At 42.6% G+C, this 21276-nt stretch overlaps 2 protein-coding genes across 7 annotated transcripts in view; one reads left to right on the top strand and one right to left on the bottom strand.

The window, feature by feature from the left end:
• scaper (S-phase cyclin A-associated protein in the ER) overlaps positions 1–9154 on the top strand; it is a 114971-nt gene extending 105817 nt beyond the window's left edge. For 4 of the 5 annotated variants that reach the window (XM_037542709.1, XM_037542710.1, XM_037542707.1 and 1 more), the window contains 3 exons: positions 5239–5430; positions 7712–7757; positions 8123–9154. In XM_037542709.1, the coding sequence (XP_037398606.1) occupies positions 5239–5430; positions 7712–7757; positions 8123–8226 (342 nt within the window). In that variant the 3' untranslated portion in view covers positions 8227–9154. The remainder of the gene's footprint in view (positions 1–5238; positions 5431–7711; positions 7758–8122) is intronic. The other variant, XM_037542711.1, reaches the window with a different exon arrangement.
• A 4374-nt stretch (positions 9155–13528) lies between these two features.
• isl2a (ISL LIM homeobox 2a) lies at positions 13529–19458 on the bottom strand. 2 transcript variants are annotated; one of them, XM_017708286.2, is made up of 6 exons: positions 19160–19458; positions 18424–18613; positions 17643–17905; positions 16358–16641; positions 16029–16196; positions 13529–14240 (listed from the first exon to the last, which is right to left on the bottom strand). In XM_017708286.2, the coding sequence occupies exons 1-6, from the start codon at positions 19215–19217 to the stop codon at positions 14124–14126; spliced, it is 1080 nt and encodes a 359-aa protein (XP_017563775.2). In that variant the 5' UTR covers positions 19218–19458; the 3' UTR covers positions 13529–14123. The 2 variants fall into 2 exon arrangements, with proteins under 2 accessions (XP_017563775.2, XP_037398497.1); XM_037542600.1 differs by having other exon boundaries at positions 15950–16196; positions 19160–19293.
• Positions 19459–21276: the final 1818 nt, after the last annotated feature.

Below are 21276 nucleotides of genomic sequence, written 5' to 3'. Positions count from 1 at the left end.
CACCTCTTGTGTATAGCGTAAATGCCTGGCTGTGCTTTGTCTTTCTCAGGATAATGTAAGCACAGGTATATCACAAAGGCAGCCCTGACCTCAGCCCTGACTCTTGACACTCTGCTGATTCAGTGCCGACTCACCAGCTTGTGTTTATATATGTGTGTCTGAGAAATAATACAGCTCATAAAAGCAGCACAGGCTTTGAAGAGCTGCTTTAGTCTGTATACCATTTAGTCATCTTCCTCAAACACATAGCTCTTGGTATAGTGACATATGCTCTGTGTTGGTGTCTGTGAAGTGTTTGTACTTTGGCGGGGGGGAGATGATGACTTGTGGTTGATAGTCTCTGTGCTATGAAAGACAGTACATGAGAGCTTGCCTTTTGGTATGCTTTAAAACATTTCTCATGTGCTAATTGCAGTTTATAAAGCAGTAAAGTCCAACTCTTTTGCAATATATTTTAGAGAGAGTTTTACTTTTCATCACAATGTTTGTGTGACTCTTGACATTGACATGAGTCACTCAACAATTATTGTAAAGATCCTTTTTGGAACTAAAGAAACCATAACTGCAGTCAGGAGTAACAAGTATTTAGACACATAGTTTTTGTTATTTAATATATTTAATATACTTCCAGTGCAAATATCCACTTCAGGTTTACTCACACAATGTATTGACTTTATACTAATAAATATGATCAGAAGGAATGTATTTATGAGAATAAACAAAGATAAGAGAGGGACCCTCGTAACCTTATGCAATTGAAGATAGTTTGCCAAGAAGAATGGGCCAAAACTGAACCACACTGGGCCAAAAAGCTAATTATTTCTTACCATAGGCATCTCATAGCTGTAATTACTGACATTGGCTCTGCAACAAAGTACTCATATTATTAATTTGTAGTGTTGGTATACATTTTTCCTGTAGCACTTTTTTAAAAATCATCTTATATATATTAAATAAAAAGTGCAAGAAGAGTCTGAATACTGTTTCACCTCACTGTATATGTTAGCCACCCTGATATTCATGTATACATACACATTCCTTTTTAGAGCACAACAAAGAAACCTGTGAAAACTCAGTATAGGGGTCTTCCTAAAACTTTTTCCACTTTTTTTTCTTATCTGGATGGCAGCCAGATAGCTCACTGACTGCTACATACAGGCAAGGCAAAGACAGATATCTCCTTTGGTTTGACAGCACCCATGTACTGTACCCCTAGTGTTTCTCCCATTACTGAAGGATTACAAGGCTTCACGCAGACAGCCACTTTTCAACACAGCACCTCCAAAGGGCCAGACAGAAACAGTCCGCCACACTCATCTTTCCTTATCTCACCTCTCACTCCCTCTCTCTTTCTCACCTTGAGCTCTATCTCTTCTTCTCTTGTACTCTTATTCAATACTAACACAAGGGTATCTCCAGTACTGTGGAACACTAACTGCTGTCCTGGCCCGGTAATCCACTGTTAAACTGATGTTGAAACACTGCCTTCAGCAGTCCATTACTGTAGAGATAACCCAACCCTTCCCTTTGTGCCTGGATGACGTAGTGGGTCCAGAGTGGACTGCTGTGATCCATAGCTGGGAAAAAGCGTTTAGTGTCTCCCTCTCACGCTAGAAAATACAGGCAAGTGGTTCAGCCAGGCAAGCCTGAGTGGCAGCGGAGAGGATGAAGTCTCAGCCAAGTACCATGAAATGATTTACACAGTCCATCAACGGTAAACTGAGGCTTAACACGCTCAAGTATTATGTGTTGGGTTTCTTCTTTTCTGGACTCTCCTTTCATTTTTTGTTTGTTTGCCCATAAATCTTTCAGAATTTAGGGCCCTATTTAGATCTAATGCTGTGTTTGAGTGCAGTCCAGGTCAGATGGGCTCCTGGGGAAGATCTCCAGAAGAGATTATCTTTCAAAGGATCGAAGATGACTCTTGATTCTGTCAGGCGCCTGCAATAAATCACCAATCATTTTACCTTTTTCAAACAAACACAGCTCTTAATGATGTTTTGGTAAGAAACGTGCTCTTCCTATTTTAAACAATGCTAACAAAGAGATCTCCTTTCATTGTGCTTTTTACTTCTGTAATATTTATGTATGTGTGTACAGGGTGCCGTCAGAATGTCTGGAAAGACAGAGGTTTTGTAGTGTTTTTATGTAGATTGTCCCTGTGGGTGGTAGCTTGTCCTTGTGAGTCGTTTACTTTCTGCTCTTATCAGGAAGTTGTCTACACGCCTCCACTCCCCCCACTCCCCCCAATGCCCCCCACTCCCCCTCTCCCCCCAGTGCCTCCACTTGCCTTTTGCTTATGCTTAATTGGACTGTCTGCAGCAACGTCCTTTACTTTATACCTTTGCCTTATCAGTCTTTGTATTCCATAAACGAAGTTGTTTCCTATGAGTAATTAACAAGCAGGCTTATTTAGCATCCCCTTTGATTGTATGTGAGCCCAACTCTTCATTCTTATCAATAGTCCATCAAAGAACAAACCTGACCGACTTGGGACTCCTTCCTCTTCACCCTGGTCTAATCAAAGTTTGTGTTTGCGTTTCAGAGCGTTAACTTTACACTCCCTTTGTTTTCAGTGGACAAGCCGGGAATTATGTAATAGACTGGCCATAAAAGCATGGGCCCTGTTTGAAAACACCAGCACTCTGTCCTTAAGAAAACATAGCACAGACCCTGCCTCTGTGTTTCTTTATGGCCATTAGTGCTTAAGGAGGAGGGGGATGCACGAGTTCAAACGCCCACCGGGGCTTTTATGATGTCAGCGCCTGAACAGATACCTGGCCGCTGCCGGTGTAACTTGACTGAGGCTTGGTCAGGAACAGGGCGATTAAGTCTTGTCCAAGCGGAGACCAGGTTTAGGGGTTTAGATGTTTAGGTGTTCAAGGCTGAAGGTAACCTCTGCTCTCTCCATGCTGTACGTCTCCCTGCCTTGGACACTCAAGGGAGGGACAATTTGTTTAGGCATGTGAAGATAGAGCACTGCGTGCTGAGGGATTATGAGATGGCCGCTTGATTTGTGGGCGGAATATCTGCAGAGCTCCAGCCTCCGCTGCCTCACACACACACACACACACACACACACACACACACATCCACACCCGCCCTCATGCTTACCCAACACCTTCTCTGAAGTTGTGAATGCCTCTGTTTATGGAAGGCCAGTGCCAGGGTCTAGTAAGGTAAATGGGTGTCTGGTAATTTTGAAGCATTGTAATTTGTAACAGTCTGCTAACTGATGAGGAATAGGCCATGTGTCTATACAGCTCCCTCTTTTAGTCTAGGAGTGATGGAAGAGATTAGCTCAGTACTCCCCAAGCTTATAAAAAAAAAAAAACCTTCTCAGCCATGCCCTCCACCCTGACACTGCACAGCTCTTCCATTGAAAACAACCAGATCTTTTGAACTATTGCTTCATTCAGTTGCACGGCTATGGTGGCACAGGAAATCCACTTTTTTCTGCATTCCTGGAGGAAACGACCATTAATTATACGTCAGAGAGAAGCCACTGGATCTTGTGTTTGGTCAGCACATACCGGTGGGCTTGCGGGTCTGAAACAAGTCAACAGTCAGCTGTTTGGAACTTTTAGTACCATTAAAGGGGCTCAGCGGTGGTTTGTTTGAGCCACTCAGTAAAGCATCTTTAAACTGTCGCTAATACAGAACGATTCTGCCCAAGAGTCCTTTGAACGCTGCTGTAGGACTCGTCCGTGAGGGGCCTTCACCTTGAAATGATAAAAGAAGTGAGTTATCACTTTGTTTAGCATGCTCTTAAACCCTTTAAAGTGCATTATTAAAGGACAGAATGCAATGGAAAGAGTATTGTTAAGAGTATTTTTACAAATCTTGTAAATCTTTAGTAATTTATGTTACCCAGTGTTTCTGGGAAGTTCACCCCGCCCTTCTGGTTTGCATTTAGGGTTGAACTGCAGTGGAAGGGTGTGTGTTTGGGTAGAATCTCTCTCTCTCTCTCTCTCTCTCTCTCTCTCTCTCTCTCTCTCTCTCTCTCTCTCTCTCTCTCTCTCTCTCTCTCTCTCTCTCTCTCTCTCTCTCTCTCTCGCTCTCTCTCTCTCTCTCTCTTGCGCGCTCTCTCTCTCTCTCTCTCTCTTGCTCTCTCTCTCTCTCTCTCTCTCCTCTCTCTCTCTCCTCTCTCACTCTCGCTCTCTCTCTCGCATGCTCTCTCTTTTTTTTTCTCTCTCACTTTTTTCTCTCTCACCCCTTTTTCCACTGCCCCTCTTCCTCTTTCCCTCTCTCTATGTCACCTGTTGGAATTTATGGTGGTGACCTCTCGGCTCCCTGCTCCAATCACAGAGAGCTAAGGGCCTTTCTTGGTTCTCAGACTTGAGCTGAAGGCCTCTCTCGCCCAGAGTTTCTCCTTTAATCAGGCCTGCCTGGTAGTGATTTGGTTTTAATGCTGGGGGGGGGGCCGGATGTGATGGTATGATTGACGGCCATGCTGAGGGGGATGACATGCTGGTGGTGCGAAACTCCATTAATGGTATTGCTTCATTTCTTAAAGTGTAAGGAACTGTGTGTGTGACCATGGAGGTGGGTCTGCCCGCCCAACCCCCACCTTTGCCCTGGCCCCCTTCTTTTTCATTTGCACTACTCACCCAATTCTCTGCCACACACATCTTGGGAAACTCTGTGTTACCTTTATGTGAACTTCAGTGGTATGTTGACACTTCGGGGCTTTTTAGTTGTTATCATGATCATCAGCATGTTTCTTTTCTCTGGCTTGATGAATGATGTGGTGACCCTACATATTAAGTTGATTTCTCTGCACTAATACACCTGATTCAAGTAAATAACTAGCTATTGCTGCGTCAAAGTGGGTATGTTAGTGCGTTAAAACACCTACTTAAGCAGGTAGGGAGCAGATGAAGTTAAGATAAGTGACCAGAACTGGAAACCCCTAAGGTAGAGTGAGGGCAAGGTCTGAGTGTCTGCTCTCGATGGAGCCTGTAAGCATTCAGCATGCACTTGTGCCACAGCAGGAGGTGCTAAGGCATCCCTGTCTGTGTTTATGATGTGTAATTGTGTACTGGGAGGCTGTGCCCTCTATTTCTCCTCTTAATGGCTGTTTGTGAGTTGTTTTAGTGGCAGATTTACGTGTGGGAGGGACACGAGGGGAGACTCTGATTTACTGCTGGATGTGACGTTTGCTTGATGTGTGTGTGTGTGTGTGTGCGTGTGTGCATGCGTATGTACGCACGCATGCTTTCTCCCTGTGTGTTCTAGGTGATTGTGCAGTCTGGCCGGCAGCCCAGCGTGCTGCAGAAATTGTGTCAGCTGCCGTTCCAGTACTTCAGCCATCCACGCCTCATCAAAGTGCTCTTCCCCTCACTCATCAGCGCCTGCTACAACAACCAGCAGAACAAGGTCATCCTGCAGCAGGAGATGAGCTGTGTGCTTCTGGCCACCTTCATACAGGTACAGCCTCAAGCTCTAAAACTCATCCAGATAAAACCCAGCCATGTATGCTGTCCCTCTCACACACATGCACATACATGTTTACTTGCACATCATCATATTAATAACGTGCAAGTGAAGGGGAATTTGGTTCTGCCAGGGAGTCTGGATTTAGTCAGCATTATGAGAAATTCAGCAGAGTGTGCTGGACAGAGCTTGTGGCAGACCTGTAGATAAGTCAGTGAGGACATATCAAACTATCAACAGTAGTAATAAAGTGGAAAGCTGCAATTTACCTCAAGAGCCTCCATTATAACAAAAATCTTTGAGCTATATGAACACAAACAAGAATGAGAGGCCTCAAAAGAAACCATGTTGAAACTATATGTGTAACAAATGGTATATACATTCATTGGTTGGAACATGCAGACACTGTTGCTCTTATTGGACGTTGGTGATGAAAATTGGAAATTATGTGAATGTAATTTTCACATTTGGGTTTATGTGAGCCCTAATTTCACATTATAAAAATACTGTTATTGAATTATTATAAGTAGTAATTATAGACTGTATTTTGTCTACTCATATGGCTATACCAACACATTACTTTCTAAATAGAAATATCAAGCATTACGATCCAGTTTGAGCAAACAAGACGAATGCAGTTAACCAAAGGTATGGTTTGAAAGCCCTAGAAAATGTAAAATGCTTCATAGTGCTCTTTGATGTCCTATTATGGGTATGATACCCACGGTCCTTCTGACAGATTGCAGTATACTACCAAAAGTGTTGGGAGTAAGATGGCTTCTGTTGTATTGTTATGCCATAAAAAAACTGCTCAAAACTTTAGAAAGATAGAACTTTAGCCACATAAGCTGTGAAGCCAAAGAAGGTGTAGGAGTTGAGTTTAAATTAGTTGAGTAATTGAAAAATATTACAAAGTTAAAATGATTACTGAATCAATTATTTGTAGACCTACACACATCTGTGTGTATTTGCTTACATACAGGCCTGTCCAAAAGTCTGAGAAAGGATGTGTAGCTATCAAGAGGCTGTTACTGAGAAAGAAAATAGACCAAAAAAAAAATTCCAAAGAAGCTGCTCAAAACAATGGATTGACCTCACCACAGTCCAGACCTCACCATCACTGAATGTGTTGGGGTTATTTGGATTGTGAGAAGTGCACCCAACTTTTAACACAGAACTTTAGAGGTGTGGAAAATATCCCTGAAACAAAGTCTCCTGAAAAGAATGGAAACTGTAATAAAGGCAAAAATTAATATTACGTTTAATTGTTTCGCTTTATTATATCTTTATTATATTTGGCTGCTCTGTTATGTTTTGGCTTCTGTTTTTTTTCTGTTAAATATGTTTCTGCTTTTTCCTGACACTGGAAATTTATCACTTAAGTACTGAATGGCTATTTTGACTAGGAATTGAATAAATGAGGGTTGGTCTCTGACTTCTGCACAGTGCCTGATCTAATTCTTCTCTTTTTTAACTGTAGTTTTACTCATCCATCCCATAAGAGGGTTATATTTATACAGTTTCATCATGTTTAACACCTCTCCAGCTGAGCCTCATCTCCTCATCTCACCTGTCTTCTGACCTGTAACACAAACACACACCTTTCCACTGCTTCTGCACAATGTCAACATTAGACTCTTATCTCTCAAAACTGAGGCTTTGTCTCTGTTTGGTCTTTTGTTTTTCGCCGCTCTCTGCCCCCTTTCTAAAGAAGCAGCCTCCACTGCACAGATGGATGGCTTCCTCTGTCGATTTGAGTGGATTTACCTGCCACCGGTTGAGCCTCTTGTAAACAGGCTGACTCCTTCATCTTCCCTCTGACAAGCCTCCCCGCGCTGGCCCGCTACCTACATTATATATGTGGAGATTAGCACTCACCCTGACAAAGATAGGCGATTGTCATTTAATTCAAACAAGGGCAAGATCCACAACGTCCTGTGCAGTGGCTTAACTTGAAGACACAGAAGATCTGTGATGTGATATTTCTTCAAATTGATTGCTCGAATCGTAGAAATTGCATCATCTTAATTTGACTTAAAAAAAAAATTGAGTGAAGCAGTTTTCAGTTGCTAGTCTCCTTATTCTTACTTTCCAACTAAGAGTGTGTAGCTATGGTTTTGTCATATTTCAGTTTATAGTTTAGTCAGATTTGCTACATAAGAACATACAGTACTAATCATTTAAAGCAGTATAGAAACAGATTTATCTAGATGGCTCAGCAGTGGGCTTATATGTTTGCAGGCCTTATATTCTCTCTCTTTCTTGTTTGCTATAGGACTGTGCCTACATCGAGAACCAGACAGACAGCAGGCCAACACAAGGTGAGTCTCTCACTTTTATTTTTCACTTCCCTATCCTACCTTGCTTCTATTACAGAAGTACAGTTTATTGTAATTATCTGAAAAACTTGTGAAAGAGTTTGTAAAAATCTGAGCTGTAGTCTGATTTAGATGTTCTCAATGCTAGAGTACTTCTTCTCTTATCTGATCTTGTTCTCAGTGCTAGAATAAATCTTGCCCTACCGGTTTTATTTAAAGGTTATTTTCTCAAAAATGTGAAGCCCTTCAGTTTACTAAGAAAAAAAATCCTTTTCTTATTCTTGCTTAGCTGAGAATCTCCAAACATGCAACATTTCCAAGGAATCTGCCATTTCAGTTTACTTCACTACTCCTTCTTTCTCCCACAGAGAGGAGCTGTGCTGCGCTGGATTACTGCGAGCTCTCCAACCGCTTCCCCAGAGAGCAGTGGGACTCTGCACTTCGCTTCTTCCTCAACAAGCAGGAGGAATGAGCCAGAGGAGCTCACATTGGACTACATACTCTGCAGCAAAACGACCATTCGTACCAGCACATTCACTCGAAGCACTACGTCTCTACAGTGAAAAAAAATGAATTTCACTTTTTGGCTGTACTTAATTACTGGGTTAGTGGGCTTCTAGCCAAGCCTTACAAATATGACCCCTGCATGTATCAAAAGATTTTTGGTTTGATTTCATTAGCTCTCTTTAATAATGGTGGATTAACAAAATAATGACATAGTAGATGCCGCTGAACTTTTTTGAACGTGCAATGCTGACATCACACACTGTAATAACAAACTGTTTGCACAATGCAGGTACTTAAGGGCAGTTATAGCAACTCAACAAAGTGGTCTGAATAAATGAATATATTTCCTGTGTAAATATACAGTTATTAGGGGCCGTCAATATGAAGTGAAATTTGTCTTCTTCCGAAAGAAGAGATCCGCTGAAGCAGATTTCTGGAATACACAATAGTTTACTGTTTCTCCAAGCTGGATATAGACCTTAGTGTTTTATAAATTATATGCTATGTGTTTTGTTTTGTAAATAAAAGATGTTTGAAGAATATTTCACAAGAACTCTTGTTGTTCAGTGAGTAGTCCGTTACCTTACGGTTCTTGGCGAAATCGCTATGCATAAAAAAAGGATCAATGAAAGTTCTTAAGAGTTGACACAGTCCTGATTTCTTTACTGTTTTTCATACTTGTAATTTGTACAGTCTTGAGTATTTGACCGTGTGTGTGTCTGTCTCTCTCTCTCTCTCTGCACACACACACGCATATATAAACGCTAACCATAATTTACTTAACACTGTAAGCCATATTTATGTTGCTGTTATACTTGTTTTCTTTGTACTGAGAAGTGAAGCACTTATAATTTATGGAATTGATTTTTTTTTCACATTTAATAAAATATTTAAGGCATATTTGTCCTCGCTGTCATGCTTTTAGAAACGTCAAATAAAAGGCAACTGACTAAGGACATCTGCATAGTCACAGCTTAAAAATATCAGTTTTTCTGACTGATCAAAGTTTGTTGAAGCTGTGATCACAATGGGAACAGATTGTTTTTAGAACATACTGTTGTATGTGATCCTAACATGTTACACTATATTATTATTATGGCAGACATTTGCATGTTTGCAGTTTCGCATTGAAACTGGCATGACTGTGTAACTGTTTGTCTCCCTGCCCCTGTTCACTCAGACATGTATTTACATGTAGAAATTAACTGATGGTACTTTTGCATGTAGAAATAGGACCGAGTTTGCGCTGTTGTAGGGTGGTTGTAGGCTTTGCTATGTTTCAGTGATAAGTCTAACTCCTGGATAAGCCACTGAAATCACTGAAAATCTGACATGAGTGAAACTCCACAGTGAAAGGCCAAAGCCTTCAAACCAGACTCAAGTCCCTGCTGGCCTCAGGGCACCACAAACAGCCTGCTGTTTCTCTCTCTCTCTCTCTCTCTCTCTCTCTCTCTCTCTTTCTCTGTCTCTCCCTGTCTCTCTCTCTCTCCCTCCTTCTCTACCTGTATGCAGCTGTAACACCACTGCCTCTGAGTCACTTTGTACATTAGTGTGTCAACATGAGCTGGAGCCTCTTGGGTCAGATCCTCCTCCACAGTCTTTCTCTCTCTCACACATAGACCCATCACTCCATTCAAGAACTGCGGCTCCGCGACAATAAATCTGGGTCGTGTGTAAAGAAAGGGAGATATTGTATTAAAAACGGCAAAGTTCCACCAGTTTCGCTTGGCTTCAGAACTTTTGAAAGCTTGTAAAGACTTTAACGCATGAAAGGGGAATTCCATTGAATTTTCAACATTTCTGCATAATTCACTTGTTAAGACAAACACGGTCATTCAGAGCGGTGTGAAGTGAAGTGCTACATCCTAGCTTTCACAGTGATGGTGATCGGAACCAGAAGTATTCAGAGTTTCATGATTCTAAAATCTCCCTCACAGTTATGAACACACCGAAAGTTATTTGGCCATTTTTAACCCATTTATGGAGGAAGCCGTACACGCAGGGTATTTTTTAGACTTACGACTATGTTAGCATCATCTACATTACATATAATAATCCATAAAACACGTAGGTGCTCACGTTTGGGTACCCGTGTTGTAGACATTGTGACCCCTGCTAAAGAAATTAGTCGACACGTTTTTTTTTGTTTTTTTTTTTTTACAATGACTAATTGAATGAATTAAGAACTGTTCTCTTTCAGAAAAAGTCACGTGAAAACCCGTGGGTTTTGCACACTTCTCGATGCAAATGTGTTTACATGTAAATAACGTGTGAAAAAATGTGATCCCATGACAAACGTGTGAATACTTGTAAACACGTCGTTTTTTGCACACTTTCCGTGTGAAATATACGTGACTTTCAACCACTGAATTGTGCAGAATTTTTGAAAATCTGTGGATTTCCCCTTTGGTAAAAGTTTCTTAATGGACGCAAGCGTGAGGTTTGCGCACACTCGGCATGCAGGTTTGTGTGGTAATGTAGTCCCTTTTAAAGAAGTGGGTACATTTACACTCCTCCCTTTAAACCATATTCTGGTTTAGATGTTTAATATGTTCTATCGCGACCTCACTGAGTCACCACCCAGCAGAGAGCCTGCGGAGGAGACGTCAACGTGATTATCTGGCTGGTGGTTTTCATCTCCTCCATGAGAGCCTATTCTGTGGGATGGTGAAGGACCTCTCTGCGTTACACCATCTGTTTTCAGAGGGTCGCTCAGGACAGCTAATGGAGAGTAGAACTGAATCAGCTCTGTTTACTTTCGTTCGGAAGAGTGTCCACCTTATCTAGACGATAAACGCCGCCAGAGGCTCTCATTCGGCCGCTGTAACGCTCTGGGCAGGGAAAGAGCCGGACATTCGTTCAGGTGTGAAAATGCGAGATCACCAGACTGCAGCCTCACATCAGAGCAGAGAGCAGGCTGCCGGTTAACAAGGGTGACATTGTTTTTGAGCAGTGGATTATTGTTTAAGACTGTAAACAGATTGTCTTTGAGTTGCTCCCCCGTTTAAAAAAGAGGATGACATTTGTTTTTAGGCTGAGAAATGTTTGTTAAGAGGGCGGAGTGAGCAGACAGCGCCCTCTCCTCTGACCGCTATACTGTCCACTCTGCTCTCTTACCGCAGCTGAAGGGTCGTCAGAGCGCGCTCCGCTCAGTTAGTACTTGATTTGTTTTTTACGCATTATTTATGCAGCAAATTTAATAAAAAATAGTAATTGCTGAGTAGACGTAAGTAGTCGTAGCTCGTAAAACGCCGCAGTTGTTGGTCTCAGGCGGGCTGGAGAAGCTGCGGACCTACTGAGCGATAAAACAACGTTTCAATCATTCGAACCCAAAACGCAGAAAATCTGGGGTCGATTAAATTACAGCTTTAACAGCAAATCAACAACATCACCAAGAGCAGAAGCCCGGACTGCGATGTTGAGAGAGAAAGAGAACCGGTCTGATAGAACAGCTGTGATAAAGTCAGGGTAGTAGAACATGTGAGTGTCTCACACATGTTAGTAAAGACGGGATGGAAACAGAAACAGCCTCATAATGATGATGTAGACCGTTTCTGTGGGTGGACTATATTTGTAGAAACGTCCTTTCATTGAATTCCTCCCTTAATGGAATTCAGAAAGGAATTTGAGCTCAAATTCCAGTTTTAGACTTCTCTGGTTCTCAATTTCAATTTCCAATAAATATTAAACTGCAGGCTGCAATTTGAATTTTACGACGCTTTACGTGCACCAATTAAACTCGGCAAGAACGAACATTATTGAGCACATATTTTATGCGCCATAAGAAATATATATATATATATATACACCCATATCATTTCTTCTTGATAAATTTGGAAAATATGATATATAAATTTCAATGTCATTTTTTACGATTACATTCTCGACCTAAAACCTAAAAAACTATATATATATATATATATATATGTGTGTGTGTGTGTGTGTGTATAGTGCGCCTTTAGTGTTCTTAGGTAGGGAATGTAATTCTAATATTCTGCATTTTTTCGTTGATGCTACACACTCTTCAACCCAGGCTTACTGTTATAATCTTCTGTTTAAAACGTTGGAGGTATGAAAGGTACAAACACATGCCTTTACCCTGATTAAGCGAACAAAGGTACCTTTAAAACGTATGTAAGGTACACACTTGGACCTTTAATGGTACATTCACGTTGCTTGTACCTTGGTGAACATAACTATATACATAACTTTTTTTCTGACAGTGCGTATTATGCCGTCCTTTCGGTGTAAAAAAATGTAAAAATATAGACCATGTCTGAACAAATTGCCAGATTACCATCACATTATCACGTGTTCTTTTCTCCTATCGCAGATTGTAATAACACAGCGAGAGGCTGAGCTCTAATAGGTCTCAGGCTGACCTGACTCTCCTCAGCTCAGGACGCTGATCGGAATGAAAATAAAGCTCAGAGGGAGATACTTTCCCTTCAGCGCACACACACACACACACACGCGCGCACACATGTCTCCAGGCACTGGACGCGTTTTCAGGTGATGCCAGGAGGAGATAAGAGGCCGCCGCTCCACACTCAGGACTTTACAAGCAAAACTAACCCGATCACAGGGTGAACTCAATATCCGGACTGCAGCAGATACGGGCTCTGATAAGCCCCGCTGGAGCCCTGTCGCGGCCTGCGAAGGGTTAAACAGGACACTTCGGCCCTCCGTCAATCACTTTATAGCTGTTTGGCTCTGAGCCAGCATAGCGGCAGCCTATCACAGGCTTACTACAGACAAACCGAGACCACTGGAGAACGCGGCTAGACCACCTCCCTTAGGCAAATCACGCGCATCACACTCCTCTCCTGAGTCAGATTCACGCAGCACACTGAGTTTTCTGTCAGTCCTCATACGCAGGACACTGCGTGCTGATCAGGATGAGCCACGCTTAGAAACCTCCTGGCTTTACTGTTCGCCTCATTCTCCTCTGTTTCATTTCACTAATAGAAACCAAAACAGCAGCAGAACCCCGCTTTGTTTGAAAGCCGCACCGTTTCAGCAGAAAATGCAAACCAAGTGTGCCATGAAAGTATCCTTAGAGCAGAGAGGGAGCCAACACGAGGACACTCAGCTGAAGGCCGTTCACTGCTATTTAATTCTTGCTGAGTTTTGCCGTCTTTGGCGTGGCGCTTGCAGTCTGTGCTGTGGCTGAGAGCACGAACACACTCCTCCAGGGGGGCTTTTGGTTCAACACATTTAGGGATATAAGATGTCTTTGCATGCAAACTTCCTCAGACATGAACATGAACACTTAACATAGTTTATTTAAGGTAATTTCTTAATTCTCGCGCGGACGGTTAAGTCCTCACAATAAATAGCAATAACTTACGTTTTTCCTTTTTTTCTTTCTTTTTTTTTGTTTTCTCGAGAAGTTCAACACAATCTGTCCTCCATCCGTCGAGATAAAATATTTTACAGAGTAGTTTTTGTTTTCTACATAGTCTTCGGAGATCATGCGCAGTAAGACAGAGTGTTCAGGTCTCGGTGAGTGAGTGAGGGCAGCGGGAGGTGGATGACAGAGCTACATACTGACTGCCTGGAAGGAATACTGCTAAGACATTATCGTTAAAAAAGTTCTTGACAGTGGCTCAACTTGTTCGTATTCCTGGGGCCGTCCTGGTTTGAGCTGGATCCATGGTGGTCGACGGTGTGGGAAAGTAGGCCTTGCTCCGTGTCTTCAGCGTTAGATCCACTGTGTGTGTGTGTGTGTGTGTGTGTGTGTGTGTGTGTGTGTGTGTGTGTGGTAATCCCTCGGTCGGTCCGCTCGGGGCTCATGCAGGGGTCGTCGCGCGGTGCATGCTGGGACAGGCGAGTGCGCGGGCAGGACGGCTCGCGAGGTGTTCACGTCTCCACCGGACTGGCCACCATGCTGGTGGGGGTGTCCGGCAACTGCGACGACAGAGAGGTCACATCACTAGCCGAGGAGTTACCGAGAGAGCCTGATTCAGAGAAGGACACCTACACCCAGAGAGAGAGAGAGAGAGAGAGAGAGAGAGAGAGAGAGAGAGAGAATCAGAGGATGAGCTTTTCTCTTCATTTTAGTTTTAGAAAAAAACACTGTTATAGCGGAGATCCATCATAAACAGATCTACAGTAATACGGCAGGAATTTCCACAGGATTCCTATGAGAACATTATAGAAAATTCGAAATTCGTTCAATTAGTATATCTTATTACAGCACACTACACAATTACTACTACTGATTACAATAAAAATACTAGGACATATACTGTAGTTCATTGATATAATAATGTATAAATAATCTGTGTCAATCAAATAAATGACTGTAAAGATTACTATAAAACTACGCAGGATATAGAAATCTAAAGACATATCAATCTGTAGATAATCTTTACGTAGATTATTGTACACATCAAACCAGCACTATACAATGTAGATTATATAGAATCTAGATTATTATACAGATTACTATATAACTATGCAGGATACAGATCATTTTAGTAAAAAGACACAGAAAGATATATATATAATCTGTTAGTATAGATTACCGCACAGATTAAAACAGTAGATTACTATGGTCTAGTAATACATGATCTATAACCATGGAGTACTGTACAGATTACTATAAAATAGATACGGTTGAATTACAGTAGGTGAAAGTATTACAGCTCGTTAGGACAGTATTATGCAGCCCTTTAGATATCATATCGGTTCTACAGTATCACTATAACCTTTACTTGTCAATAACACAGAAAGCCCTTACATATGTCCCAGAGTTCCGTTCACTTCTACCTCATTTCAGTAGCGAAAACTAACACATCGCTTGCGTCAGCAGAGTGGTCGGTTTCAGGGAGGTACGTAGCTACACCTTCGGCTAATACGAAACGATCCGACTGTGTTTCGCTATGTCTGACGTGCTGAACTGCCCTCGTTAGCTGGTTGAATGTCCATCTCTTGTGTTCATTTCACTGCCCCTTGAGATGCTGTCGAGGTTAGCAGTTAGCCTGCGCTATGAAATAGAGAGTGCAGGACTGCATGTAGTGAGGATTTGAGCTCCCAGACAATGAAGTTAGACCAAACAAACGTTTACTTATTAATCCGACAAAACCCCGTCTGAGGGAGCTGGTGCAAATCTGAGTCTTATTCATTTCACCAGACGCTATCCAGACTGTCCTGTTTACCTCAGGTGGACTACTTGTTGAGGTAAACTATAGCGACTGTACGAAAAGTCATTTACATGCTGCCTGAAGTAGATTTCTCGGTGAATGTAGATTTAACGAGTATTTGCGCAATTTATAAATGTAGGAATCCAGGTCCATGATCTCTGTGGCATTGTGGAGGCTCAGTGAGATACAGATGAAAACAGCGCAGCCTCGCTAATGCCCTCAGACAGGCCTATAACGGGGCATACGACCGAATTCGGTCGCTAACACGACCGAATGTGTTATACGGTAATATGGGACAATTGTGCAAGTAATCTACTGAATTTCACACTAACAGTCATTTTAAAAATGTAAGTAACATATTTAAAGCTCTTTTGCGTTTTGTTGGAAAGTGTGTCCGGTGCTGAACAATGAATTTAGACCTAACGGTTTTTTAAAAATATGCATGTCTTGACTGAAGCCCTCATCAATGGCCGAGGCACTAAAGAGCCCTAGAAAAAACAGATCTTCAAATACAAACGAAAATAAGGTAGCCATACTGACGTTTCGCCCCTGGCTGAACGCACAGATAGTTTGGCAGGCGTCGTGTTGAGATGTGCTGGTTCGTCGTGGCTCTTCTTACCAGCTGCTGGAAGGCGGGCTGCTCCAGGTCACTCTGCAGGGCGAACTCGCTCAAGGCCTTCCAGGGGGGCTGATACGTCTGCACCTCTACAGGATTACCCTGCACCGTGTTGTCGTGTCTGATCGGACTGCCCGCTACCAGCGGCGTCCCTGTTAGTCCTTGAAGATTCTACGGGTGGAGGAGAAAAGGTGCCTTTAAATAACAACAACAACAACAATAATAATAATAATAAACCTGTCTTATTGTAGATTCCTTTCAATGGTAAACCTCACTGTATTCCCTACTTGTAAAGTTCTCCTGAACACAAGACCGTCCGGCCGGTAGCTCACCGTTTTGTCGCTGTGCTGCTGCTGCTGGAGCTGCTTCATCAGTATGGACTTCTTCTTGTCCTTGCAGCGCTTGTTCTGGAACCAGACCCGGATGACCCGCGGGCTCAGGCCCGTCATCTCCACCAGCTGCTCCTTCATCAGCGCGTCCGGCCGCGGGTTCGCGTTGTAGCACGTCCGCAGCGTGTGCAGCTGCTTCTCGTTGAGCACGGTGCGCACGCGGGTGGTTTTCTCCGACTGTTTGTGGACGTGGTTCCGGTGAGGAGGCTGCCGCACCGGCACGGGCTCTGCTGACACACGGCGAGAGAAGCTCAGTGTCCGCACAGAGCACAGCGAAAGCAGACAGCACGCAGTAAAGCGGAGTCAACACGGCCTCATTCAAACGGACTGCACACTTTACTGAACACGGTACACAAAACCCGCCGAGCGCCAGCACAGAACAGCAGAAACCAACCAGCTCACTGCACAGTAACGCCTCACACTGCGGCCCGTTTAGAGGTCTGACCACACCGGGAGACTGAATCGGTCTGATCTCGCTATCTGACTTTCAGATACAATAATAAAAATAATAAACATAAATAATACATTTATGACAGTTTTAGTAACGTCAACCGCAACTTTTCTTTCATTTCACTGTGCTACAAATAAATCCACACATTTTACACATCGATATATTCAGCTTTTAAATTTCTTGTTTTTACACATTTTGAGCAACATTAAAGCAAAGAGAAAAAAAAGTCTAAAAAGAGACTAAACAACATAAACAGGATTCAACTCTGTAGAAATGTACCTCCAATTTCAGCACATAAGAAAACTGTAACTGTGTACAGATGACCCGCTCAAACACGTTTTCACATCATCGACCACATCTGAACACTTCTGAAGTATAATATCTGAAATTCCTCAACACACTTTACCACACATCACAATTTAACATATTTAATGTGCTTAATAAAACACGCGTTATGTTTAATGAAAACCTTTAAACTCTTCAAACGTTTATCGAGAATTAATTTCACAAATTACCTTTATTTTCTATTTTTTCCAACTCTAGCTGTAATTGTATCATTTTATTCTTCTTATTATTAGTAGTAGTAGAAGTATTAAGTATATTTTATTGGGAATAATAATAACAGCAATAAAATTAATATTGGGTATGCTTTTTTATTATTGCTATTGTTATCATTATTAATATTGTTATTGTTATTATTATTTAATGGTTTTGTTATTATTAATAATAATAATAATAATAATAATAATAAATGAATAAAAGAAAGCAGCTGCTGACCTGGCATGTGCAGGGCTCTGGCTGAGTGGATGTTAGCGGGGCTGAGGGGGCTTCCCGCCGCTCCTCTCTCCAGCAGCAGGCCGTGATCAGCTCGACACAGCAGCTCCTCTTCCCGCAGAGAGAACTCGTCTCCGGGCAGGAGGTGTCTGCTGCACACCGAGCACCTGAAGCACTCCATGTGGTAGACATTCTCCCGAGCCCTCATCACCAGCTCGCTGCTGCAGAAGCCGCTGTTACACTTGGCACATTTGATCCCGAATAACCTGCGGAGACGAACGAGCCTTCGCTGATCCACAGAGTCTAAATCACCGTGAAGCACGCGCTGCACGAAACAATACTGCCTTTTAAAAAGGTATATTTCACTACAGAAAAACGCATAACAGACAGCAAACAGGACTAAACGAATTTACACTTAGTCTAGAAATTAGAGGAACTTAGTGAGCAATCTTTACACTACAAGCACACACAGGCCCGTTTTGTCTGCAAACAATTGATTTATTTTTACATTTATTCTGTTAGAATCTGTTTTATTTCCCAGACCGCAACTTCCAGAGCACCCTTTAAAACACAGACAGTCAGGATTATTATTATTATTATTATTATTATTATTATTATTATTATTATTATTATTGTTATTATTACACGTCGACGTTTGTGAGAAAGAAAAACTTCACAAGTTTTTCTCTTAGATGAATATATATTTTAATGGCACGTGTTTTGTGGCCCACAACTAAATCTCAAAGCTTGGGCTCCACACTTGGAGGAAAAGCCCCCCTCGTACCGTATATAGTCTCGTTTGCAGTAGGTCTTGCCGTCTCGGACGAAGCACGTGCACGTCTCGTCCAGGTACTGGCTGCACTCGGCGCATTTGAGGCAGGCCGCGTGCCACTCCAGGTCCGGGGACACTCTCAGGATGTACTGGTCATGGATCTGACTTCCGCAGCCCACACACATGGCGATTCCGGACTTCTCTGTGTGAGACGCAGAGGTTAGAGAGAGCAGCACCTGCAACCACCTCACCTCACCTTACCTCCACACATCCTCACGCAAACCCTCCACAGGTCCTCACCCAAACCCTCCACACATCCTCACCCAAACCCTCCACACATCCTCACACAAACCCTCCACACATCCTCACACAAACCCTCCACACATCCTCACACAAACCCTCCACACATCTGGGCTCATGCGTTTGTAACGTGTGCGTCCACAAGTCCATGCATGTCAACTCCTGTTTGTTTTTTGTCCATTTCTCCACGCTACACTTTCACAAAAACACATCACAGAAATGCAAAGATCAACACGAATGTACTACAGATCATTTCCCTTTCAGAGCTCTACAAAATATCCAGAAAAGTTGGCCGAGCATCGGGCTGTCCTGCAAAAAGAGCTGCTTGGTTTAAACGGCCTCGTTGTGTCCGAACCGTAAGTCACACTACCGTTTCAGGACAAAAACATCTCCTAGAGAGCGCCTGAAGAGTCGGAGGACTCCTCCAGGAGTCGAGCGGAGCACTTACTTTTTGAATGATCCCCCATATCACCCAAGAAAGAAGAGTGGAGCAGAATATCCACCATACAGGATGGCTCGTGCTCTGGGCTGCGCGCGACGAAGCACAGTGGGAGAGAGCGCGTGTATGTGTGTGTGGTGTGTGTGTGTATGTGTGTGTGCACCGTCCCGAGCGCACTGAGAACCTGGAGCCGATGCTCGAGGATCGCTGGAGGGGAGAGAGCGACCCACACGCCGCGTGACGTCACACGCACGCCGGGACCCCGAGGAGGGGCAACAGGGCAATTCAGCAGACACGCAGCCCTCACTGAGTTAGTTTGTTAGCATTTTTCCTTTAGGCCAATAACTCGAGAGCGCGTGCAGTCGGATCCTTTTACGACACAGCGTGGCATTAAAATAACAGCTAATCCGAGCACAGAAGCACCTAAACGGGCTGATTCCTCCTCGGAGGAGACCCTTCTCTCCTCTCCGGAGAAGAGGAGTCGGCGGGGAAGCCGGCTTGGTGATCTGATGTCCAGTCAGTGTAACATTTCTGAATCTCTGAAACTCCACAAAATCGAGTTAGCGGGTGTGTTTTTTTATAAGCGCAAAATCCTCAGCGCTTTTATTCGCTGTGTTTAAACTTCACTCCCGCTGTGCTCTAGAGTGGAGCCCCCTGCTGGACTCACAGCGTTGTCACAGCCCCGGGCTTGACTCTCACTCTCACTGCGTTTTCTCCCTGTTCTCGCTTCAGCCTTTCCTGACAGCAGCAGCGACCTCTGCGCTAAAACGTTACTGATTAACGCTCCAGTAAAGTCTTTTATCATTTAATCATTGCGTCTCTTATAGTAATTAAAAGTCTTTCTCACTCTGTTCTTTAAAATAGAACAGCTTCGATGATCCTGTACACATAATACAATAATAGTTCTTCAAGGGTTCTTTAGTGAAAAAATGGCCCTATATAGCAGATGGTTCTTCCAATGTGATGACGTCGTGCTTGTAACTATAGAAGAACCCTTTTAGGTGCTTTGTTCTATAAAGAACCATCTACAGCACATTTTCCGTTCTCCGTCAAGCTGAAGAAGCTTTTACCATGCAAAGAAACGTTTAATCATGCAGATGGTTCTTTCAGTGTTCCTGGTTCTCTATTGTCTTCACTAAAGAACCCTTGAAGATCTATCATTTGTAAAAGAGCACCTGACATCTTTATTCTTCACTAAACTCCCAGTGCATTGATTTAGTACATATAGCATAGTTTCGTCTATTCGATGTCCCGTATGCAGTTTAGTGTCTGACTCTCACTCAGCGCTGCTGCTGTAAACGCAGAAGCTCTCAAACTGACCTGTATCTCATCGAGATCAGGCTGTTAAAGTATTTATTTTTATAGTTTATCATTTTTATTATTTCTGCGTTTTTTGACAGATGAATTATTTGGACTATAGAAATTGAGCTGCAAAGAATTTGCGAACTGCGTGCGAGTCGAGTTTCCTGATTTATTTTTGCGGATTATTTATTCAAGATGTTTTCAGAACGGGCAGAAGGTCGCTCTTCCTCCAGCCCACTCTTCACCCTGACCTTTAACATTGACCCCAACTCAGATCAATCGCATTTACAATCTCAGCTCGGCATGAGCCCCTCCTCACTTTAATACTTCAATTTCTAGATCTATCTATCTATCTATCTATCTATCTATCTATCTATCTATCTATCTATCTATCTATCTATCTATCTATCTATCTATCTATCTATCTATCTATCTATCTATCTATCTCTCTATCTATCTATCTATCTATCTATCTATCTATCTATCTATTGGCTCAATCCTCCTGAACAGAGTGTCTGTTAGTGAAACACTATTTGGCTGTAAAACATGACGCAGTCTGATTTCTGCTGAAGAGACTCAGCTGTTACATTAATTACCATTTTATTCTCTGCACTGTCAACATCAGAGTTAAACACAGGTCAGCCTACTGTGTCATTTCCTATAGTTGCTCTCTTTTCTTTTCTTTTTGTTTTTTTTTTCTTTTGTTAGCCAAAAGAAAAGTAAAACATGATTATCAGGAAGCCTTTTAGAGTTACACAAATTAGAAAAGGAGAGGAGAACAAAATATGGAAACGGAAAAAAATATTGAACATTAGTTTAAATAG

The sequence above is a fragment of the Pygocentrus nattereri genome, chromosome 11, assembly GCF_015220715.1.
Source record: "Pygocentrus nattereri isolate fPygNat1 chromosome 11, fPygNat1.pri, whole genome shotgun sequence".
Taxonomy (NCBI): domain Eukaryota; kingdom Metazoa; phylum Chordata; class Actinopteri; order Characiformes; family Serrasalmidae; genus Pygocentrus; species Pygocentrus nattereri.
This window is presented reverse-complemented; position numbering and strand designations above follow the sequence as displayed.